General features: G+C 38.9%; 1 protein-coding gene across 16 annotated transcripts in view; it reads left to right on the top strand.

Annotated features, from left to right (window-relative positions):
• The window catches only part of rg (A kinase anchor protein rugose), a 236,647-nt gene that overhangs the window by 131,881 nt on the left and 78,098 nt on the right, over positions 1 to 26,668 (top strand). For all 16 annotated transcript variants that reach the window (XM_076690719.1, XM_076690717.1, XM_076690716.1 and 13 more), the window contains exons 2-5: positions 3,975 to 4,079; positions 25,265 to 25,391; positions 25,474 to 25,574; positions 25,733 to 25,828. In XM_076690719.1, coding sequence (XP_076546834.1) covers positions 3,975 to 4,079; positions 25,265 to 25,391; positions 25,474 to 25,574; positions 25,733 to 25,828 — 429 coding nt within the window. The remainder of the gene's footprint in view (positions 1 to 3,974; positions 4,080 to 25,264; positions 25,392 to 25,473; positions 25,575 to 25,732; positions 25,829 to 26,668) is intronic.

Here is a 26,668-nt window from a genome sequence, read left to right as displayed (position 1 = left end):
AGCCAGCTTCTCGTTTCTTTTCTTCGTCTTCTTGTGTTCCCTCTGCGAGGAAAAGTATCATTGTTCCCCCGGAGCAGTGCATAATGCACCCTGTCTGATAGATAATACTACCCTCTTTACCTCAATTTACCTAACTTACATTTCGACACATCCGGGAGAAAACGAAATTTTATCATTTTCTTTGTCACCTTTTTATTCAATTTCGAAATTTATCAAATTAACAAATACTTTGTTCCCATTTTTCTGGAAAGTATGAACGTCATAAGAAATTATAAAAATTAAAAACCTTGTAGCTGTCTTCGGATTGCATCTTAATTATTCCAGACGTTATCAACATCTAATCGGTTAATTATTTATCAAAGTAAAGAAAGTGATTTGGAGTTTATCGCTTCTGAATGAATTGTTCCATTCACGCTCTAACAACGGTTAATCATAATCTACCAAGACACGTCCGATGAAATGGATCCACGGTAGAGGCGCGCACCTATTCGCGATGAGCACTAATTGCTCTCGAGGATGAAGATTGATTCGGGTCTGACATCTCACGGATTTCATCAAATTGGTCAGCCGTCAACTGACTAGCTAGTGGCTATCTGCCAATTCGGTTTGGAAACGATTAGGGATTAATGCAAGTAAATAGATGCCAATACCGAGTCGCGTAAATTTCAATTACCTATGAGATATTCGGTCGAACGTGAAATAATTGTTTCTCGGTTCGTTATAATTTGTTGTCGGATGAAAAGATAATGCCTTGTGAAGCTGTTAAGACGTGATAGAAGAATTGGCACCAAATGAAAAAAACAGGAATAGAAAAAAAATTACAACGCGCCACAAGGATGGAGGAAAGAGGAGAGTCTCCTTCGCGTAATGCATTCTTGAGTGGCAATTGAAAACCTTTCAAACCGTGCAAACAAGCTTCGCACCACTTTTACGCTAACTCGATCAACACCTTTCACTGTGATCACAGGTATAAACGAATCAAAATTTATTTGCTATGCTCTGATATGTAAATATTTTACGAACATATCCTGTTTACTATGCTCTTTTCATATATTTGATTATAAAGTGATCACCGTTTCTATTCAAAACATAATTTGAAACCTGTACACCACGCTAAACCAAAATGAAGATAAATGCTATTTGGTTATATAATTATAATTAACATCACGTAATGTAATCATTAAATTTCATAACCTATTTTCGAATAATTGATTATTACCGTTGTTATTATTATTTCAAATATACACAAAGAATTTCGTTTTGCTTTCTTTCTTCATGGTTTCAATTTCATGAATTTTCCAAATTTTCCTAAAGCAGAATAAACGACAGCCATCGCTCTAAAAACACCGTCTATTCTTCAGTATTGACCCTCATCTCTCGAACCGTGACAAAAACCTAAGTCATCTCATCGTCGGAGCAAACAGAATCCCCTTGGATGATCAAACATCGGACTAATAAAATTTCTTCTATGGTAGATGGAAAAGTGTTCACAAAATTATCTCTAAGTCCTTGAATTATTCGCGTGTAACGTTTCCACTGGCGAATAAGCAAATTTAGCACGTACTATCTGTTCTCGACTGGCAGAAACATAGAAGGTGTAAAAGCAAGTGGTATCCAATTAGCGGTTGGCTATGTTGACCAGCCCTAATTCACCGAATCCCATTCTGCCTCCTCTTACGCTTCCATTTTCCCGTGAGTTCCCATGCGAACGCGGTTGAATCGTTCACAGGGCGATCTAATTTCCTGCATGAACACGTCTGTATACGATCGTGTTGCGATATCGATTGATCGTGAAAATCGTAAGTCACCGGCCGTTTATTTGTTTCCTTTCGAGCCGTTTTGTGTGCTCTAACAGGACGAACCGGTTACTCCCCTAGGAGAGTGATCCCTTCGTGTACCGTGTAGATTGGTTGTTTATGGAAATTTCGTCTACGTTATTTGCGTAAAAAAACAATTCGCTCGTTCTCGATTCTGTTTGCTTTATACCAATCAATTTGCGACGGCACGTAAATCGCTGGACCATTGCAAACAAAGTATCTAAATGTTACCTTTATTTTTAAAGGAATCTCCTGTTCTAACGCATTGTGATATTGTGAAAGATGTATACTGTTCTATTTTCAAATTGCTGACTAAATTAACAAAGGTTTGAATAACAAATATTGATGAAGTCTATTTGAATTTGTCGTTTATATAAAAAAAAGAGGACTACTTTTTCTCTGGAATATGTTCAAAGACTTTTGTGAATAGGGTCATCTAATCTGATTTTCTCTTGGCCTGGTTCGTCGTATAGGGTTAGATAGAATTTTCGGTCAGTCATTAGTGTCGCAAAGAGAAAAAGAATTGGATTGCTGGATTGGGAGTCGAACCCTAATGTCATTTATCGGTCGTCTGTTCCACCGATTCGACTATCACTGGCTTTGATCGAATTTTCTTTTCCTCCCTAAAAACTCTCGATTCACATTTATATGAAATGTGTTTGAAAACATGTATGCGTTTCAAAAAGTAGCATTTCTTAATTTATTAATTCCAATCCTCGAAGAAGAATAACAATCAATATTAGTCAGTAGTAATAATTATTATGATTGTCGACAGTAAATCTTGTCGAATACTTGGTAAAATATCGTTTCATCCCTTATTTGTCGCGTCCATTTTGGCAATGGCCAAAGATCGATATATCCGGCAAACCTTCTATTTTTCACCGTTTCTTCGCTATTCTTCCGATCTCTGGCATACGATCTCTGTTCTAAGAATGGGTCGCATCTCAAAATTGTTCATAGCATCGAACGTGATATCGTTGCAGCGGCTCTCTTCTAACAATAACAACGACCCACGGTTCCTTGAAATTTATTTCTCTGAAAGGGTACTTATGACCATGTGACAGCGAGAACGGTGAGTACTAGGTACTCTATGGGGTGCTAGAAGAAACAGCCAGGCAATATCCATTCCATATTTGAAGTATATGGCCGATGTCTGAATCTTACTTGCCCCGTGTTTCGTGCACGACCTCAAAAATTTAATAAAAAATCATTCTTCCTTTATCATACTATTATTTTATATTTTTCATGCTTTCTTGTACAAGAGAGAAAAAAGAAAATCGCAACAAATCCGCTTTTCTCGTCTAAAACTCTCTTCCGTTCCCGTTTCAATATGCCTCCGCAGTTTTCGAATATGCTTAACCGCTTTTTTTTTTCCAATTCCATAAACGACCCGGTCTTATCCATAAATTTTTATGATCGTTCGATGGTCGTAAAAATTGTTCGTGACCACGGCTCACGTTCGAAGGTGGGATATAAGCAATTCATGATCGATATCATGGGCAAGTATTTGGAAGAAGGGAAAGAGCGAGATACTTGGCCGGAAATTACGCTCTCTCCGTGGAGACGGGGTTTCCGGTTCGGCTGTACGTAAGCCGTTGCAGAATAAGGAGACACCGCAAACACGCACGCAGCTTCGTAAACTGTTCGGCTTCTGAACGATTTATTGGCATTAGTTTCAGTATCGATATAAGTCATCGTTTCCGGTGATCGCGTCGATCACGCGGGAACGTATAAATTTTTCACTCGCGAAACCGCACGAATATTTTACTACCGAATACGTCGATGTAACCGTGCGTTTGTCATTTAACGCTGTCACTATTTTTTTCACCTGAAATATATTGTCGCAAAAATGTATTTTCGAATGAAAAAGAATTTCGTTATTTTCACTGAATGAAATTCGTACCATCAGACACTGATTACCTCTCGTAGCAATCAACGCGTTAACTCGGCAGTCGTGAACAGAAGTTCATAAAGAAAATTCTATAACTAGAATGTTACGTATTTCCGGACTAAAATACGATCCCAAAAGTTTTTCTTATCCGCTCCAGCTAACCCGAGCGAAACTTTTCCAACACGCCTCGTACTTAATGGAATCGTTTGAACGAAACCGTAAGCCGCACGACATATTTAATAACATTCAATTTATTCTGTTCGCAGCTGGTGGGCGGTGAATTTGACATGGAACTGAACTTCGTGATTCAGGACGCGCAGAACATCAGGCACATGCTGGAACTCCTCGATCATTGCCCGGCCAATCTCCAGGTAAGCAATGGGCGTAACGTTCAGGCTCGATCAAACTAATTATCCAACAGGCGCGGTTGTTATATACCTCCGCCATCAGAAATTCGATTCCCTCTAGGAACACGCGATCGATGCGATCAATATGTACCTCAAATATACTGATCCACCATGAACAACTCTCGCAATACTAAACCCTTTTCATTAATATAGACGATCCAAAAGGGTAGAGGATAAAAATAATTCTCCATTCTTTCGATTGAGAAATCAACGCATTTTCAGGAAATATCGTGTCCTGCGACGTCGTTTACTTGAATTCAAGTAAAATATTAAGAAAAAAAAGAAGCTTTGAACGTTTCAGAGGAGAAATGAATGAAATCCATTAGGGGATAAATTCTGCTTGCGTAGAAACGCAAATGTTTTTCTTTTCTTTGTTACCACGGGAATTTATCAGCGTTGTCGACGTCGTTCGCGTTTCCGCTGCAAATGGAAGCGAATCAGTACTGATTCTTTCCTTTTTTTCTCTCTTAAAATGTTCCCCGAGAACGCGACGACTCTATAAAATGTGTTTCTCGTTAAGATGTATCTGTACCGTGTAATACTACACGATCGAGAAAATGCGACGTGATTTACCAGAAAATAGAGAAACTTTTTTACGCAATATATAGAATGGATCGTGCGGGAATGAAGGTAAGGCAAAGAAGAATGAGGAAAACGAACAATGCTATTCGAAGCTTTTTAAGCTATTGCATACCGTCTTCTCGTTAATGGAACCATCAGAGCGACAAGATAGAGACATAAGGAGAGGAAAGTTTCGTAAATAATAGCGGCTCCTTAGTCGCCACGTCAAGTGAAGGAAAAGCCATTTACCGTTTCCATGCCGCCCTCCTAAGTTGCCGACTAGCTTGTTCGAAGCTCGAAGCGAGAAAGTTTCGGCGTAAAAGTAAATAGAAATTTAAACCTTGTACAGGGAACAAGTTTATAAAGAGGGCCTGTTTCTCCCTTGCTCGAATCCTTTGATCGCGCGTCCGTGTTAACGGTGGAAAACCTCGTTGCATTGTCGCGAACTTCGCGACGAAAACTAATTTGCAGCTTAAGCCGCGCCCGTTTTCACGATGACTGCGCGACTATGCCGTTTAAAATAATCGGGCGGTGAGCTTAACCAAACAACCTTCCTCCTGCGATTCCTAATTTCATTTACTCACGAAACTCTTTTGCGAGGGAAGAAGAGACGCGAAGAGCGAGCGTACCTTCTTCGAGTCAGTACGCGAGCCATTTTGACTACGTTATCCTAGGTTATACTCTTCGTACGACAGAGATTCATTTCTAATATCTTTGTACCAAACGCGTTTAGAATAAATCCGATATTTCGGAATAATAATTGAATCGTACGAACCCATTGGTCGAATTTCCGTGGTCGTCTCGATAGCATCCCCTGTGGTTGATATAATCCTCAGCAGATCGGTTTCCGGCGTCCTCAGAATCCCGTTCAAGCACGTCCCTGAAATGTTAATACTGTTAAGGGAGTTTCCACGTTACTGTCCCTAGTTGTACATGACCGTTCTCCTACATACGGCTATCTTATACGTATATACACATATAGCAACGTACGCAGAAATGCATACGTATACGTGTACATACGGAAGGATTCAGTCATTGAAATTGAAGCTACTAGTAGCTGTGTATACGCAACGCGTTACATCCATCAATGAACGTTTTTATATTTCTTCACTGTCACGGTCGTTGAAGAGAAACGGTCGGGTCTGTCAGTTTGTAAACGATTTTCTTCTTTTGATGGATGATACTTTGCGCGGGTTGTACTTTAAAATATTCGCTTAACTTCGAGATTCAATGGATGGAGGCGAGAAGGGAAGTACTTTAGTTCTGGACAGGATATTTGTTAAATTTCTATGGAGAAACTTTATCGATGCCTTAGCTCGTTGTATTCTTCTCATTGTACGTGGGAAATAATTTATGAAACTGATTTATTATTGTCAAGTTTGGGTTGATGAATCTAAGAATATTTGAATTTTAATTCGTTCCACAATTTTCTTGAATTTTCACGCGGACAAATTTTCAAAATGGAATGATTCGATGTTATGAAAGAAGGAGTAAATTTCAAGAAGAAAGTAATAAAGTTTTATTCGTCTCCGTTCGTACTTTATTCTTCTGCTCTTTTTCGATTCAAGTATTTGTTTCCGATGAAATTCATTTCTAGCAGGCAAAACCTGAACGTTCCATTCCCACGTTTCGCTAGGATTGAGAAATATACAATTAGATCTCGAGTATATTGCCTCGTTATTTACCGGTAGCCGCCTTACAACGGGTCGAGGTCTCTCAAAGAGGCAATTAAAATGGATGAGACATCGTCGTACTGCGGCAAGAGGCAGCATCGTACCGAAGGACAAGAAAATATCTCGTTGCTCGGTACAAGCGTAAAGCTGAGAAACTAACAAAAACAGCTATCGCCTGGGCTATGCCATTCAATCTTTTCATTAAACAGTGCCTCTTTTACCAGTCGGCCTCGATAACGCTTCCAATCGAATTCGATGTGTCCGTTATCGCTCGTGTCTGCTCAAAGGCACGAGCACGCTTCAAACCGCGGTGAAACTCGTTAGAAAACCGATTCCCACTGCGTTTTAACATGCATTGCTCGGCTTTGTGCCGCGTGTTGCGAATTATCGAACACGCTCGGACATTTCTTTCCGTTTTCTTCCTTATATTCTACCATTGGAAATCTTAATTACATTCTCCATTTCAACTACGTATATTCAATTCTTAGGTTTTCTACATTTTATAAATGAGAAAAAGAACATATTTTCTAATTACTGAGGTCAACAAAAGAATAGGTATTTTTTTTCCCAGTCGAAATTGAATTTTTTCGGAGGTTGAATTGGGTTCATTTGCATAGGTAAAATCGAATCGAATCGATCGAGCGGATGTTGTTCTTCGTGTAAACTCGTCGAACGATACAGCACTGACAGAGAGAGTTTTGGTTAACCATGTTTCGAGTGAAACTACTTCAGATATACAGCCAGTTACCGGTGTCGTATCGATGAAATGTAAATTTGGATAACTGCCTGCAAACGTCATTCGCAACGATGCAGCGTACACGACCCCGTGGTGGCTTCTGTCTCATGCATATGCTTCTCGCATCAATGAAATCGAACCGAAATACCAATATCGTTTTCTCGTATAACATTTCACCTTAAGAAGTGAACGGGATACGTTTTTGCAAATTTAATAACTACGGGTTACGTTTGCGGATAAAATGATGCAGTACGAATTGCAGGCATTTATTCAACACTCGTTCCTTTACATAAGAATATAATAAACGTACCTCCTCTACTAATACTCTTTATTTACTATTTACTCTACTATTGTAAACCCTGCTTAAGGCAGATTTCCATAAAGTCAGTACAACAAATTCCATTCGGTCTGAAAATAATGTGCATTACATCGTTCCCGTTTATCCGACCAATTCGACGTGAATGGTTTTCCTTAAACGGATTTAACAAGTTTTCCAGCGTTTCGCTAAGTCAGTGAATAATTTGTACCCGTTGCTTCCCGAACTATCCGCATGATTTAAGCGTTACAAGCCGAATATCTGGCATTAACTTTTATAAATTTCTATCTGAATTACGAGTACATTTCCCGTAACTATTTCTCGGAAGAAATATCGTATAGGTTCCGTGTATTTCGACAGGAAAACGTGTCGCTCTTTTTTTCCATTCTCGTTGAAAGTGGAAAAAAATAAACGAGAAACAGAGGAAGTGTATTCACGTACCATCGAGCAATCATTTATCAGAATTTCAAACTAGACTAACAAAATACAGACGCGACCCGTAACGGGTTGCATAAATCTGCGATGTTGTGGTGCTGTTGAAATTGGACCGTTTCCAAACGCTTTGAACAAACAGTCAGATAAATATGGGCGGCGTACAACGGAGTTACTCCGATAAAATTTCTCCGTGAGTTATTATGCGATCGCGGAAAATAACGTGCAAATGAAATTTCATTGTAACGAGTTGAACGTATGCTTATTAATATTTCTGTGTAACACTATCATTGATCATTCAATTTCCATCAAGACCTTTTTTCACGAATTTCATGAAAATGACGTGTATATATTCCATGAGATACCGAAGCATTTCCCAAATAAAGCATTCGCCATCAGGGTATTAATAAACATTACAATAATGAATTAATTAAATTTAATCGATAGAAATTTTACCACTATAAAGATTCTAAAAGATACATTCACGTTTTGTGTAACACGACATTTGTCACGGATTTGATCGAATTATTCTCGGTAAATCTGAACGGGAAGAAAATAAATGTATTCCTGACCACGTTCGATCGTCGCGTATACGCGAACGCGCATGCAAATGAAGATCGAGCCCGAAATGAAACGTCGAAGGTAAAATCTATTAACGTGGGAACGTTATAATGCAATTAAACAACAAAGGCCTCGAAACTTAGATTTCGCGCGACGCATTAATTCCGCTCCGTGAATTGTGCTCTGTCGATTGCAGTATGCATTTCATTTGCTTCGATGACAAATTAATAGCACGAATTCTGTTGCTTAAAGGGAATAGTGAATTCCAACTTTCATTTTGATTATTCTATTCAACGATAGTTATAACTATTTCAGATTCTTTTATATACAATTTCAGTATCATTTACGGTGATTAATTAATTTGATTCAGATACATTACATCAATAGTTTAATTAAATTTTGAATATACCATACAAATTGGTATGGAAATTGATATGGACAATATTAAACTGGTTAGACAAACTGTATTTGAGTTGATGGACGTAAATGGACACCTCGGAATACCGATACTCGAACCTGATGAATTGGGTATATACGTTCATCGAGCAAAGAGACTCCGATATAGGGAAGTTTAGATCAAAGAAATTCAATGTAGATAGCCAGGGACCAAAGTAACTCTGTATCGTAGCAAAGGCGGCCCATGTTGGGAACAGACGAACCTGAACTCAATACACACTTTAATATATAACTCAATATACAAACAGGGTACATTTGCAGTAGCAAACCTAATTCAACTTCCTGGCAAAGTCGTTCAACAACCAAGCAATTATAACTAGTTGATTAACACTCGGAAATGATTTTCTTAATTTACATTCATGGGTGACTATCCCATTTGACTGTACGGGGAAATTGCTACCACGATAAACGGGCGTGTATGCAATTCTCATTGCGACCCGACAAAGTTTCGTTTTACGTGTCCCAACGTGAACGTCCCGCGCGCGAATGTCTTTGGTTATTAGCCCAGCCGGGATATTAATCCCGGTTAGTGGCAAGTACCGTGATAATGGCGACACTTGCGCCGCGGTCAGCCCGAATTTACGTAGACCATGCTCGTAGCCAGCTCTGTCGGCCAGAACCGAATCATCGTCGAAATATCGGCATCGACGATGCGTCCGACCATTCCTATACCGCAGACAGCATCCCGATGAAACGCGTTGCGGATAATTATTCCAAGAATCGATTAAAATTAAATTTTCTATGAATCCGTTAGAATTGACTCTCGCTCTGATGACAATTGAATCGGAAACATATTCGGAATCATTTTCTCGTGAAATGTTTCACTTTATCCAGAGATGATATTGTTGCTATCGCGAACGGAAACGTGATACTCGTGTAAAACAAGCAAATCATGACAAATTACTTCCTACAGCTGGGTGTCAAGAGAGGGCAAACCGCCTTTTATTGGACACTTTCCTCCCATTATACGAAAGTAAGACGGATCGCTCTTAATGAGCATCGATTTGTTACGAGATATGGAGAGGAGAGAAAATGTCCCCGCCGCGTGACATCGCGATAAGGGGAAACCTCTGACGCTGGTTCGTTCGATATTTATGTAACGGATTAGTATCGTCAAGGAATCTTATTAAAAACAATGCTAATTAACAGATGTCTCGCTTGGAAGATTAAATAATTCGCGATAGTTCCTCGTTCTCAATTAGGAAACTTATCGAGGGTCTACATCGATCCTTCTCACAGTCATGGCAGTCAGAGTTTTTCCCCCGTATCATTTAGGACGCCAGAGAGGCGGACGCCTCGATAATTCTAACCCCCCATTAACCGCGCAAAGCTCTCTGCTCCACGCTGTTCCGGTCCAGTGCTTCCGTTTCCACACCGGCCGTTGGCAATTTCTGAGTTATCGAGAGCGTGACGTCACAAGCCCGGTGTTATCGCTCAACCGATTTCGTGGGCTCGATCCTTCGCAGCGAATCATTTTTATAATAATTTTCTACATTTCTTTATCGTTCCACTGTGATTCGTTCGGAAATCAGAACTCATTAAAGTCCATAGTTAAAATCAATTCACGTGTCGAGTGTATTGTTAAAGCTATCGCGCTCTCTCAGCATAGGTTTACTTAATCCTGAAACTGCACCTGTACTTCTAGCCCATTCAGAGTCGTATCTCACCTGAAACAGAACCTCATATCCCGAACAGCCACTCGATCCCTCCGTGCTTTCCTAAACACTTGTCATTTGCGCCCAGACCGCAAGAGCTTCATTTTCACCCTGCTATTCGATCAGTTCGTTTAACCCTATAGTAGCAAGATAGACACTGCGTGTAATTGTCTACGTGCACCTTTAGACATCCCTTTTTGCGGTATTGTTTATATCTACGTAGATTTGAGCATCGTAGGAGGAGGTTTTTGATGAAATTTCTGTGGTTTAATTTCCCTTTGACGAAGAAGAATTCGATTGCTATGTTCTAAAACACAGGCGAGAAATGTTAACTGTATAGTCTATCGAATTTTAATGAAACTTCGATATTCGACAGATATCTTTTTATCGGCTAAGCTTCTAAAAGAGTTTGACAGGATATTTCAAAAACTTTATATTAGTGAATTGTATGATTTATCTCTGCAATAATTTTCATCAAATTTGAGATCACTGAAATTGGAAAGAGCTAACAGTTGCATTGTACTTGTTATATAATGTGTAATTCCAAGCGTTCATCACGATAATGGAAAGGAACAGTAGATTCGAACATGATGAAAGTTTTACGAGATCGTTTCGCGTTGTTTCTCCCCGATGGAACTATTCTCTCCGTGAGAATTGCTTCCCTCGTGCAATTACTGGTGAGTGTGTCTCGCTATTTTCATAGCGACGGGAAGAAAACAATGTCCTCGATAGAGTCATTAGAAAAATCACGTTCCTTTCTAATATTAAAAATATATCAAAATGCAATAAAACTGTAATTATCAATTAAAACGACGTTTCCTCTTTTTCTTGCAAATTTCAATCCAAGAAACTTTTAACTGTATCAACGTCAGTGAAATTTAACGATTGGCTTTGAAATCTTGAAGCAATCTTTCCGGATAAAATATTTTTCTTCTTTCTTATAAATTGGCATCAATTCAAGAAATTTTTACATAAACACAGGTACATTTCGCCCACGATTCGAACGTCAGCCATGATTTGCAAGAAAATTAAACGATCAGCTTTGAAACGGTAAGGCAATCTCTTCGAATAAAATGATATTTGCGTCAGCGTTAATACGATGGAAGAGGATGAAAAAAAAAAGAAACAAACGATTGAACGTCAGCTTCAGAGGCAGGGCAATTAGTAGCCTTGAGGGGTCTGACGTTTAAGAATCAACGACTTTACAATAAAAACGAAAGACGCTTTTCATTTACTTCCTCCTCTCGAGGAATGTCTTGACCGGGCTCCGATCATGGCTGTGCTTTATTGCCAATCAGAAGCCACGGAAGAGAAATGGTGCCGGTGAACTCGCGACCGAGACCGAGTGGAAATTCCGCCAGGGGCAGTCTTCTCTTCCTCTCCAACCCCTTTTTCTGTTTGAACGTTCGAGGAAACGGAAAACCGTATGCCCTGTATCCGACGTCTAAGACTCGTTTTTCATTAAGGAGTCGACGGGATAAACCTTTGAACTATACCACTTATGGGTACAATCAATTGTTCATGCCTTTTTCCAAAATTCTTTTCATCGTACAAACAATTTTATTTTAATATAAATGACACAAGCACAATTTATTTTGCAGCAGTATTTGTGCGTAATCGACCAGCGCGTGATAATATTTAATTTAACTCGGAAACAGTGTCATTCGTAAATAAAGTGTTAATTACGTTTCCCATTACCGCGTTCGATCGTGCTGGATCTCGCTAAATTGTTGTCATTTAATATTATGATTAATGTTTCGATGTATGCACGTGACGCTTTTGTATCATCCAAACACGTCGTTTCCTTTAATTTATTAACGCGTTGTGTCTCGACGGGATGCGGTCCAGAATAATATTTCATAATCAAATGACCAAAGAGCAGCATCCCTGCTATACGAGATACCTCCTCAGGGATGCTAGTGCAGAAGAAACTTTTCCTTCGTATTTCTCCGGAGATTATCTTCGACCTTATTCACTGGCTTTTTGTTTCCCACGTCCATTCGCCTTTGCTGCAACGAGAGTAGAGAAATTCCGGCAAACATGACCGGTTTGAGGTACGCTGAAAATTCACTTGATATTTCAGCAACGTTTGCCCGCACATTTACTTTGCGTCGAAGCGTGGCTACGCAAACTTTCCGTGTAGTTTCCAGCTTTTGATGTGGCAACGAAAGTGTTTTTGTTAATTAAGAATACATTCTGCTTGAACTTCGAAATAGTAACCGCGGTGAGACTGTTGAATTAAAATTAAGAAACAGAGTTTAACGTTTGGTGATTAGCTCGAAAACAGGGACGATACTGAACGGTAATTGAAATGCAAGGACCATTGGGTTTATTTGGCATTCACCCTCGTGGGTCGTTTATAAAGTTGCATTTCAATTCGACGGCGGTGGACGATATATGCAGGGAGGCAACGACAACCGGGGCGTACAAAATATCCGGCAACGTGCTTCGAATACCGAACACCGTTCAATCTTATTTCGGTTTATCTCCATAAATCCCCGTTAAAATTGAACGCACGAGATCCGAGGCTAGAGGCTGGTGCGGTCGATCGTCGCGAGAATTTCCATCTTGCTAAAATTGACTCCAACGCGGGGAGAAGAAACGTTCGTAGGCGATTCGAAGAAGGAAACACGACGAAATATATCGTCAACTGGCTACCAACCTGACGTTTCGTCGCGTTTACGGACAGCTTCTTCTTGATTAGAATTTTAAATCACCGACTGCATGGAAAACTTCTTACCAACGGGTTTATTACGTTATCGTGACTTAACCGGGGATGAAACTGGGGGTGAACGTTATCTAATTACGTCGGACAAGAGATTCAAGTATTGCGAACAATTCCTATGAATTGAAATGTTTAATAAATTAAAAAATTGAAAATATCGTGAAAAGTTTGCAGGTAACGGACACGGTCTCTAGATTAACAAGAGTGGATATAATAGAATTGCAATAAAACTTTATTAACCGAGAAATATGGGTTAAGTTTGAATGCAATATTTCTTTGAATTTTCAAGGAAGTAAGAAAAATTCTTACAATATGATGTCTTCTATTCTTCCTGGCCCCTTTTGATTAACCACCGAGACAGAAAGAATCTCCTCCACCTCTATAAACTGGCTTTCTTGTTTCTTTACACAAACTTATTGTAATGTTTATACAATTTTCCTACCTCGAAGCTCTGTATTTTCTTCGCAAATCATACAATTTAATCTTTCAAATTACTTTCATTTACTTTTTATACATCATGCTTTCTGTTCAACGCAAACAACAACTCTTTTTCATTCCTTTGTTCCAATTGTAACTTGTTTGAGAATTCTAGAATATTTTTTACTAAGCTTAACGCGTACAGTCGAATGTAAAAAATCTTCTTTTTGTCCGAGGATAGCATTATCGAGGGGCTTAACGAAAAGAACGAGAAAAGATTTTCTGTGATGTATACGCGGTGTTTTATACACGCTCTACTCACGACTGTCCATGAAGGTATCTCGCACTTGACCCTCTCCTTTTCTACTCTTGTACAAGTGAAAAATCGTCCGTTTCAGTTGCTGGAATTGTCTTCTTCACGCAACAAAGTGGAAATCTTAACTCTTAACGTATCTCACCCCGAGACGATCAATTTTCTTTTACCGGTCGAGTTGAAAAACGCGTTACGTGTTTGAGATAATGAACGAAAATACTTGACAAATTGATCTTTTTATTATCCGAATGGGTTTGAAATTTAGAATTTTTATTATATTTTTAAATCATCCACGCCAACTGCAAATATATCGAATAATAAAAAAAGTACGATAAAACGTTTCAACGAACGATAACGTCGATTTATTAAAAAGATATTTTATTGGATTTTTCTGATATTTACATATGTCACGATATGCAATAATTTGCACAATATAATCGTAAACTCGTAGCTGTGTAAATATAGGACGTTTACACGGTAACGACAAAACCGATGTACCGGAAATAATTTCATCTGTGAACAGGAGAATTCGTGACTGATCGAAGCTGTTTAATTTGCGGTGTTTCGCGGATTGTGCGAATGAATGGGCATTTTGGTATTCGGTAGCCACCCTTTAAAATCCCAGCCTTGTTCGTTCAGTGAAAATTTAACCATTGATCGTATTATTCTGCAACGTTTTATTACATTTACACTGGTACATTTATATTTGCATTGACACGGCTTCTCTTCTCGATGGAAACGAAATTAACTTTGCAAAATTAAAATATGAAAATATATTTCGTTTTAGTGTGGAATAAATAAGTAATACATGAGCGTAATTAAAATGATTTAAATATATGCATATGGCCTCTTCTGCATCGAACAATTCATTCGAGTGTTGAATTTTGAAAACGTTTTTTGAAAAATGTTCAAACTGCACTTGAAATTATATTGCACCAGCATGCACTTACACGAACACACGAAACTAGGTTTCCATCACGATAAAAAATGATGGATAGATCGTTATTCGACGACGGTCGCGACGAGACTGATTTCAACTTATTCAAGTTGAAACGAAGATAACAGAAAAAAAACACAAGGTGGACAGTTATCTGCGGTGGACATTCCGAAGCGGTTATATTGCTGCGAATAATAATTCAAGAATTTACTCTCACAAGAAATCATACAAATTTAATCTTTATATCATATGCATTAATTCTTTTCTTTCATAATTTTTATTATTTCATAATGTTCGGCATAAAGTTGTATCCTTCTATCAGTATCTGCTCCATTTTCTAAGAATTGTTTTTCCGACAGCCTTATAATATCGAAAACAATATCGGCAGTTTCTTTCAGTATCCCGTAAACTTGAATCTCAATCTTGGAAACTGCAGAAGGGGAATGGTTCCTTTCGATCGAGGCAAAGAGAATTGCCAGGATTCCGTGAATCTGAACATAGATCACCGGGCGTGCGATACTTTCAGCGAAGGAACCGTAACGGAGGAGGTCAAGATACCAAGGAATAAATCCCTTGGATATATGGAGCCGATAAGGTCGTGATGAGGCGATGAAGTCAGGGGACCATCGGGGCTGGTCACTCCTGCGTGTGATAGCTTCTCGCTCGATTGCATTCTGATCGAGCCAATTCTACTCGCTTCTATCGATCTGAAGCACTCGTAGAATATTTACCTCGTTTGCACACGCACCCTCTAATTAAAAGATCAATTAGCTGTAATCAGGTCCCTTAGGAATATCATTTAAATCTTCATAGTTTAATTAATTTTTCTTCACAAAATATCTTACAGCTCCTTATGAGCTTAACTTGCAAGTTAATTAAACGTTCCCATCTCACGGTATATATATAGGAACGAGTTTCGTCGAGTTAATTATCACGAATAAGTCAAGAGAATATGTTGATTTAACTTTGCCAGTGCAGAAGTTGTTGACAGTCTTCAAAAGAGGGTTGAAGCTGCATCAAAATGCTACTCTCGAATGCAATCTTGGAAGGTAGTAAGGTCGATTCGCGGTATTACATCCAGCTCGTTCGATATCTCGCTCGTCGTTGCTCAATTTTATTCACCTCGTGTACGCTGCATGTATTAATCTTCCGAATGAACGCGACAAGTAGGGTGCGAACGTAGCAATAGCTAATCTTAGAGTTAACTTGTTACTCCTATTATCATGCTACGCCTATTGTCGCGGCTACGAGAGGACACGTTCGAGCCGGTGAATCTTGTAATTTCTAATTTCCTCTTCGTATTCCGAACGCGTATCGTGCTCGAAGGGTAGCTCTTGCACGTCGATGAGTCAGAATCTCTCTCTCGAAAACGACGAGTCCTCTGTAATCCCTTGGAAAGCTGATCCCGCGGTGATTCTGATAAACTCGGCCCACAAAAATAGGATCGAATCGTTCGATTGCGTAAGGGGATCGCCGTATAATCTGCGTAAGCGAAAACTTATCCACGTGAATCTAGTTCGATATTCTCCTCTCGTCTCTTACGATTTCCTTCTGCTAAGAGTATAGGTATTTACGATTTTGATCGTTCAAAATTTTGGTCACATTATTGTTTCAGTGATTTAATAAAAATTGACGAATAATTGCAGCGAACAGGCTGCAAACCGTCGGACACTGATCACCGCTTGCCGAACACGATATCGCAATTTTAGGAAACGTGTACCTCGAATTACAAGGACGACTCGACCGATTTAACCAAGCACTCGGCACGGCACAGATTCAATATCTTCCGATCCGAACCGCATCATTAGGTTACGTTCGCACGGTAATTAACAATTCCACGTGCAATTTCCCGTTCTCGTCAATCCACTCTGGCCGCTTTATTATCGAGCCGTATCATGCTCGCGTTTCAAGCTATTTTTCATCGAGTTTCGTGTTTTAACAGCTCTGTATAGCATTGCCGTTTGATTTTCCTAGCTGAAACTACAAGGATATCGATATATTTTATAAAATCATATTATTTTCAAATACAATAACACGATAGAATTTTTCATTTTGTTTATCTATCGAATCTGTGGTTTAACGAATATTGCTCACTGTTGACTATTCGCTGTGCCTTTCCAATTTTAGTTTAAGCACATAGATGAACATAGATTCAACCTAAATCTCTTCGCCACTGCAAAATATCAATATATATTTTAAAAAGAATTACTTCTACTTGATCTTCTTTTAATTTGATTAAGCGAGACGATTAAGTGTACCAGTGAACAGCAACTTTTCCAGTTCGAGCTGGCAAACTTCTCGACACTAATGTTGTTCTTCCAATAAAGAAGATAACGAACGAGACGCGTTAAAAAAGGGAAAAGAAACTTCGGCTCCTTTCTTCTCAGGCTGATATAATTAAAAAGTTTCTTATTTCATTTAGATTCAATTTTCTTTTCCTAGTCGTGAAAATTGCTTGTCTATCCTACGATTAAAGTTGATTACGTGTGCTGTGAAATACGTTAAAATTCTATTGGGAAGACACCTTTTACCGGGAATCGAAAAGGAGCGAACCGATAGACGCTCGAAAATGATGAGCGCAATTTGATAGCGTACGTCTAGCGGGTATTGATTGACACGTTCGAATCATTTGCAAAGTAGCATCGTTAATCCACAGCACGATCCTATTTCACCTCACTGTCCTTCCTTCATTTTACAGAAATGTCGAGTGACAGAAACGCGGAGCATTCTATTTTCTTTCAAGTTATCTCGTTACCGCCTGACGTGACAGTAATTGTACTCTCGGCTTCCGTGCGAGCACGCCGCGAGTTCGTGGAAAATCTTCCGTGTTTGCATACCGAAGTAACGTGATCGGCATTTTTTATACCTGATAACATAACTGCGAGTCCGATTGCGTTCGAGGTAGATCAATGTAGGCAGGACGCTTCGAAGGGATTCCCAGTTTACGAAGATTGGAAATCCAACGGGCAGAGAAACGAAAATCGTGTAGCGAAAGGGTGGTTGAGAAACGGTGGGAAACGCGAAGGTGGAACGGGAGGAAAACGCAATCCGAAGGAAAGACTTGGGCTCGCGATGAGATAGAATCTAAATTGCGTTTCGCCAAGAGGGAAACGGTCCGCGTCCTGCGCTGGCATCATATTTATCTAGCTCCGCAACGCTGTACCCGTGGGCTTAGGCAAATTTCGCATATCGGTTTAGGTAGTTGCGGAGCAGCAAGGAGACGAGCCACCAGGGTAATTGAAACCTACCAGCAGCCCAGTGTAACTCTATTTCCCTTGAGCCCATGGATGCAGGATGCGCGATTTTCATGATGCAAGCGCAAAATGTTGATAAAAATTTGCCAAATCGAATGTTTACAATAAACTCTTGTAAATTTACGTAGACTGTTAATTTACGAGCCCTCAATTAGCCCTTTTGGGACCTTAAAGATCATCCAGACCCTCGCGAGGTTACAGGACGAATGCTAGGCATCTACGATTCGGCCAACCCCTACATGATCACGTACCCTTTCGTCTTAGAAGTGTATATAACTACACTAATTTGTGTGCAATTGTTCAGAATGGATAGCAGCTGTAGGACCCATCTAAATTTACAAGATGTCGATTCATCTTTCGCTACAGAAGATTACAGAATCATCTCGCTATTAGATGCCAGAAACGACCGAGACTGCATCTGGGCATTCTCCGTGTCGGAAACAATTTCGGTTCGCGTCAAGAAATATCAACGATCGCGAACTACCTTCGTATTCGAAGCAAAGTTCTCGCGAAGACGGGACGATTGTCGAAATGGACGAACACAGGAATGCGCGGCATGTTGGAGCCAATTCCCGGTTATTCCAGAGAATGCCGCAACCCTGTACACTATCGCTAAGTTATGACGTCTATAATACTGGGTTGGTATTTCGTTGTTACCATTTACGAAACGACCATTCCATTCCTCACCACTTTCGCGATTACCGCTCGAAAGACTCGCACCTTTCCCCCTACAACTTTCCAGACGAACCCCCTCCGATCCATTCTTCTCGTCTTCGGTAATTTCCTTCGCGTAAAAAGAAGGGATTACCGCGATCGTGCAAAAGGAAATTAAATTATTTTTCAGTAGGTGAATTTTTCACCTGGGCCCAATTTCACAATTACCATTGTCGTTACTCGAGTTCGTTGAGACGGTTTATCGTTGACGATGGCGTTCAGTTCAGAAACACGAGGCGTTAGACGGAAGTACCTTACAAGTGTATATAGGAAATGTAAATGGGAACCGTGTACGATGTACAAGTTACAGTGTCAATGTTTGCAAAGATCACGAAGCTTATTCCACCCATCGTTCTCACGATTAAAGGTAATACTGCCTACATCAGTGCCATTTAACTCAGAATTTACCTAAACAGAGATACCGGATTACCGGTACCCGTGTCGTTTCAGCGAATAAATGAAATTCGTCTCGTTTTCCATCGGTTTAATTCCTTTGAAGAACACGCTGTTACGCGATTCATGTCAACGATAAAAATACTTGAAGATAATAAACCACTTATTCTAGACGATTTTCAAATGAATTTTAAATGCACTTTTTAACTGAGCTCCGTTAATTGCCTAATTAAGGAAAATTCAATACTGGAGTTCATAATTCCGCTTTAATAAGAAGCGCTTTCTTCCGTAGGTACAAAGATAATTGTCGGGTTTCTTATTAGAAAGGGCTGTGTAAAAGAGGAGCAGTAAAAAATAGATGAACTTCCATTGTTACTCGGCCGTTTCGTTCGCGAAAAGAAACCATGTTGTCGTCGTAGTTACGATGCTTTTAAGTCGTTGCTTTTAATGCTTTCTTAATGATCTGTAATTTTCTGTTCAAAAGAAACTTGAATCTAGTCGCGAGGAGGGTCGTTAACCTGTCTGGCAAAGAGAAAACTCGAGGAATATTTAAATTGTGTTAAGCTGACAATTTTTCAAGAATATCTACAAAGAGAACTTCGGACGAGTTAACTTTTTAACTGTAGGATAAAATCGTGTTAGAAATATTCGATCCTTCGCGTGGCGAACGGGCGATGGTCGAAGATGGTAAGCAGGAGTCGCGGTATCTTCGCGGAGTCAATTAAAGTCGGAAAGTTGATTAAAACGAATCTCGACAGCGTGCTGTGTAGAACGGGCACGAGATATAAAGCCAAGATTGTTTGTTCGTTTCTCCAAATGAGCCAGTGCTTCCCGTCTCTTTATTTACCTCGCTGTTTGCCACCGTCCTTTTTGTCCGTCGAAAAATTCACCCGCACTCCCCGCGACTTTATTTTCCCTGCCTTCCACTTTATGGAAACTCTTGGACTCCTATTTCCATAAAGCATGGTAATCGTCTATTTACCATCGCGATATTACGCCAGAAAGAATCGGGATTGTAAGATGATTCATGCGGAATAAAAATACAAAACATTGCCCCTACGAATTCATTAAATCGAGCGATTTGGAAAACTGGAAAAATTCAACGGAGATAGATTTAATTAAAATTCGAACGTGGAAGTGCTTCTTCAAGTTTTAATACGCATAAACCTCTGCTTCTCAAACTACTTTCTGAAGAAATAAAAGAATATTATAAGTTAAGCGAAGAAGTTTACAAGTAATTGATAAAATTTCCAAACATATGGGACATGTTTTAAAGAGAAAATATTACTTAATCCATCTTAAGTGAAGTAACTATCGAACTAAGAAGTGATACTTTATCCCTGAAGAAGTTGTAGGAAGTTTCGTGAGAAGTAGAATTTCTAAGTGTAGATAAGCTATTACAAATTTATGATCCACGTTTCAAAAGAAGGAAAATGAAGAAGCTCTAGAGTATCTTAATAAAATTTAAGAAAGTTTCCTGACCGATAAAATGTGTAATACTTTAAAGGAAATACATATTACTTTACCTAATTTAATAAAGAATCCATGAAGTTGAGAAGTGATACTTCATCCCCAACGAGTACATTCGGACAAGTTTCGCTGCGAGCAGAATCCTCAAGCGCAAATGAGGTATTATAAATTTATAATCCATTTCGGAAGAAAGTATTACTATGATCCAACTTAAGCAAAGAAGTTAGAACTTAAAAGTTACCTTCTACGGGGATACGATTAAATTCGAAGAAACTTGGTGGCTAGTAGAATTTCTAAATACCATGGTGGTAGCACCGTAAAGAGAAAACACATCTTTGGTGTCCCCGTCAAACGGAACTTGAGTTCTACTTGTGTATGTACTTTGTGAAAGGATATTCCCTTTGATGGGGACCCTCATGACTCACATCCGTGGCACATTACACACATGGATTGTTCAAAGGGCATCTAGGATTCGACGGGAAAGTAAAGGGTGGTGCAGCATTCACAGTTAGCTGATACGGAGTTTGAATGTTCCGCCCGAAGTTAATCGTTTATCAGCTGAACTGTGAAAGACTTCCGGCTCTTGTTACCAGAATTCCGGACATATTTGATTTCGTACGCTCCGGACGAAGGCGATAAAGGGAATAAGTAGAAGCAGGCGGTGTTGAGGCCTATCCTTTCTATCTCTTGAGTATCCCTTGCATTATTTACATTCCTTACATCTACAACAATATTGCAAAGCCGGAAGTTCCGAGATTCTCGTTTCGCGAAAATGTTGCAGCGCGAGAAATTGCGGTTCGTGGTTCGCAACAATGTACAAAACACGAGCTTTGCCGGGACCGGCGCGCGCAACAATGTTGCAAATCGAGAAATCGCGGCTCGCAGCAATGTCGCTAAGCGAGAAATTTCGAGGTCCTGACGTATGCGACAATGTTGCAAATCGAGAAACCGCGATTCGCGGGGCTGCGACAATGTTGCAAATTTAGATAGCACTGTCCATTCTCGAAACAATGTTGCAAAATGGAAAATGTAGGAAAAAGACGTGCAAAGTGTCGAACTTGAGGAAAATCTATGAAATTGGCAATGATCGACGAAATTGTTTTCAATCACTTTAAAAGGAAAACGAAATATTATCGTGGATTTAAGATTATAAGCGATGGAAATAGAACCGAGTGGAATGAGATTCAAATAAGATGTCAACGATGCCGTCGCCGATTCAATTTATCAGCTGAAAGAGACAGTATTGGCGAAGGAATCGAAAATGAAACGCGAGAGAAAAATTCGATTAAAAGCGAAAACGATGCTGGAACGAGACTAGCCGGATAAAGGTTGCTGATTTTATAACGATATAATTAACAAAACTCCGTTTTGCAGCCACGTCGAGAGACTCGCCCTTCAGTTTCATTTATTTTCCTTCTAAAGTCGATACTTCCGTGGTTTTCGATATCCAATTGCTACCATCAGACAGAATTATCGACTCGAATAACGAATAATTAATCGATACTCCTTTCAGCCAGACGTGTTTGAATATAAAAATGAGCCAAATCTATGCTATAATAAAAGCAATCGACAATATTCATGGAACTTCGATTAAATTTATTAAGCGTTAATTCCTATTTTATTTATGAAAGGTAGGTAAAATATTACTATTGTATTTAATAATATATATTACTAACCAACCAATACTACTATTTCAATCCGTTCGTGCATTGTATATTATGATTTAATAATAAATAAACATCAGGAAGATTCATTTCTATTATTAACTACCACTATATTTCAGCAGTGATAAACTTTAATATTCTGATCAATTATCGACTGAATCATTAACTATCAAAACCATGTTAATTTGCTTTCATTTAATAACCACCTATCATTAATTTAACTTGTAATTATCAAGTACCTAATTTTGATTATTATGACAATCTGGATTAGATTTCATCAAAATACACGCTAAAAATTCCGATAATTTTAATAACAATCTTTCTTTTATTTTCATTTTAAATAGAGACGTCAAATTCCAACGAATTGTAAGAAAATTAAAAGAACCTTTTCGCGATACTAATAAAATCGCGTACAGCCAATATCGAAGGTTAATAAAGCAATCTCGTGGGTATTCTTAAACAGGAGACGTGGGAAATGACGTCTGTCAAATACAGCTGACTTATCGAAAGAATAAGCTCAGTTCAGTGTCGCAATCAGCTTTAAAAGCGGTGCACCGATGGTAGCTTTTAGCGCGACACGGTTGTTGAAAAGTAGGTGGCAGCCATGCAAGTACGTTTTAATGCTCTGAGTGAAATGGACGAAGTTGCGGGGAACGAAATTGAGCGATCCCATGGAAAACATGATTGCACGAGATATCAACTAAGCTACTCGCGACATATTTTTGCAACATCAATCAACCCATATGTGAAGCATCATTAAACATCAACAAACATACCGAAGTATCATACAAACAAAACTGGAATACATTGTAAAAGAATTGTGATAAAAACGCTTTTCATAAATCAATATCTGCTTTTTATGATTCGAAAAGCAATCAAGGTTTCAATTAGCAGACTATATATTATTTTTATAATAATCCTCTCAAAAATTTTGCAAAGTAAAAAATTTCAATTTCTACTTTACGAGAGCATCGAGGATCGTTGCAATAAATTTGATTGATCAAATAAATTGTATCCTATATCCGGGTCCATTAATTAAAAATTCACGTAAATAGAGCGTAAATACTTGGTCGAAGGATTTAATTACGTCGAAATATGTATTTTCGATCGCGTACCATCGCGTACGATAAATCTTCCATCGTCATTACGCTTCGACGCTGAATTCTGTGTTATAGAAATGGGATCTCGTTTTCGATTATGTTTTATCGTCTACATGCAGCAGTATACACAACGCTGCAGTGCACTGTCTGCGAAACGAGCCACGATAACAATATCGGGCAGGGAAATAATGCTTCTGTATTATTACCGGAAGACACCCATTGAATAAATTCGATATCCAACGTAATTACGTTTGCTCGCTTCGAATTCTTCTGGTGTCTCTTAATGCTCATTCTTCCTCATCCTCCCGCTCGTTTTCTTTTTGAATCCACTGAAAGCATACACTATTTCTATACCGAAGACATGGAACAAGAAATTCCCATTCGAGACCGAAATATTAAATTTATCAAATATTTGATAAAACCTTCACGACGAGTAATTGTATAATTTTTTCATTCGTTCAAGAAAACGAAAGACGAATGTCGTATTTGAGCTTCAATTTCATTCTCATTGTTAATTATAGAGTAAATTAAAGACTCCAGTTTAAGCTCTTCATTACACGTTCCATCGTTGCTGGCTACACCCCTTGTACATTATAACGTCCAACGCCGCCAGCTACCGAACGCAATTTAGGGTCGAAACTTCTGTGCACAATTTATAACGAACGTTCATCGCCATGCCTCTGCTAATTACCTAAGAAACACGTGATGGATTATATTATATCGTGGCAGGTCGTGTTTAGAGTTTTTTAACGTCTAGTCAACTGGTGTTTGAATTGTATTAACATAATCACTGTGGACATCTTGGCTCCACGAGTAATTCAATTAATATTATTAATATTAATTTTACTTTACTTCATTCACTACGATATAGAAGTAAGGTCCTAGGTTTGGCATACATGAGAACTCACCACTATATTATATAATGAATGGGTTCCCTAATTTGGAATTAATCAATGTTCCAAAAATCAGTGTACGCTTCCTTAATCACAGAGATATCCTCTGAACCGTTCGGTTCTTCATTCTTCCCCAGTAAGCGATGGCGAATCTCATTGAAACAGAGAGAGGGATAAATCAGTTTGAAACGTGGATCGACGTTCTCGGGGATAATTGCATTCGAGGAAATCTGGGTTACGTTTGTAGCGTTGGAAAGAGGGTTAAGCCTTGCGACGCGTTTCTCGTATTTCGCTTCACTTCTTTCCGTAGGTCATGGAGTCAAAAATTTCTCAAAGGTGTCGAAGGCTAGAGTCAAAGACCCAGTTTACTGTACAGAGAGTGGGTGGGTCTCGAGGGTGCGTGACAAAGTGAATTCCCCTTTCGGTTCTACTTTCTCACCAAAACAAAGTTGAACATCTTGTTCGTAAGAATTTCTAATTAGCACCCTGGCTAACCTTTGTAGCAAACACATCTAATGTAGCTTAATTAAAGTAGAGTCCGATTCTTTTGAACTTCCCTCGCTTTCCTCGGTTTTCATCGTGTCGATGAATTTTCTTAGAAATTGTCGTTTCTGAAGCGATGTTATCGTGGAACCTTTGACCACCCACTGTTAATTATCAATTATTTTATCCATGTAATTATTTCTCAAAATTTTAGATACATATTTGTCATCAGTGAACTTACAAATATTCATTCTTCTCTTTTATATTGTATAAAAGTATAAGCGTTTCAGGAAGAAAAATATCTACCAAGGAATTTAATGAAATTCTAAAGGAAATTAAAGACTTAAGAAAATCTCTTTTAGTGTCTCATATCTTTTGTACGCGTTTCTGTTTCAGGCCGAAATATGGAGCGTTTTCATCGCTATTTTGAGGAAAAGCGTGCGGAATTTACAGGCGTGTACAGACGTAAGCCTCATAGAACACGTGTTACATCGTTTATCCCGTGCCGAAACCGTTGTCGCAGGTAAATCCTTATCACATAATTAAATCAAGATCCTGTCGGTCGTAATTCATACGAAACGATCATAATTTTTTCTGTTCTATAGATCTGCTGATCGATATGCTCGGAGTGTTGGCCAGTTACAGTATAACGGTGAAAGAGTTGAAACTTTTGTTCGGTGCTATGAAAGCTGTAAAAGGAAAATGGGTAAGAATCCGTAACGACGAAACTTTTTTGTCTCGGTCCAGTTCTTAGATCGGAAGAAACGAAAAACTTTTAATAGGAATACAACTTGTTCCTTTTTCAACTGCGACAGTGTAATAAGGGTATAAGAAATTTATATCCTCTTCTTGTTTGTTTCACAGCCACGACACTCGGCGAAACTGTTAAACGTTCTTCGTCAAATGCCCCAACGAAATGGACCCGACGTGTTTTTCAGTTTTCCTGGTAGAAAAGGATCGGTAAGTCGATTTCTCTCTTTTCGTCATCCCCCTCGCTCTCTTTCCCTTCGTTCACGATCTTCGCGAAGATGCCGCTCGATTCCGAACTCTATTAAACTTTCGATAAGAAAATTTGCCTTGTTTTACGGAACTTCCGCTTCCCGCTTAATCCGTCGAATCGAATGACGTATTGATTCTTCGGCTAGGCTTATCCTAGCTCGAAAAGTTCCTAGTTATCGGCGCGGTGCAGTTCAACCTTGATCGAAGGTTAAAAAGGTTTTTCAAACTGCTTTTAATTGACTTGCATTCGATTGTAATATTGCGACTGTTTATACGTATATGAGATTAATTAATAAATTAGAAAAAAGATCATTAAAACTAATCTTAAAAATCTTTATTTCTTTTTCACGTTTGGTTAATTTTAAAAAATTTGCAATGAATTCATTTCTTTTTCACTGTAACCATCAAAATATATTCGGATGAAATCGAACCTTTGCAAGTTGCATGTCAAAGAGGAATGTTTGAATGAATTACCTCGACATGGGAACAGACCTTACTTTAGCATTGAAATAGCAGATATCCATTTCCTGTACGAGCAAGCAGATGGAAATATCACAAAAACCCGGATTCTTTGCCTAAGAAATCTATCGAAACAGATGTCGTCCATTTCAACAAACATTTGTATCTATCGAATGGGTTCTAGCACAAACAGAAAGTTTCCACATGACAAGATTAAGTAACGCGATCAAAGGAAGGAACATTGAAAAAGCTCGGTTCAACCAGAATCAAAAATCGAATCTAAGCTTTGGCATTGTTTAATCTTTGAATTTTGTTCAATTTTTCTTGAATTATTTAAATATT

Source organism: Osmia lignaria, chromosome 10 (genome assembly GCF_051020975.1).
Source record: "Osmia lignaria lignaria isolate PbOS001 chromosome 10, iyOsmLign1, whole genome shotgun sequence".
Taxonomy (NCBI): domain Eukaryota; kingdom Metazoa; phylum Arthropoda; class Insecta; order Hymenoptera; family Megachilidae; genus Osmia; species Osmia lignaria.
Note: the sequence above shows the minus strand (reverse complement) of the source record. Positions and strands in the feature narration are given on the sequence as shown.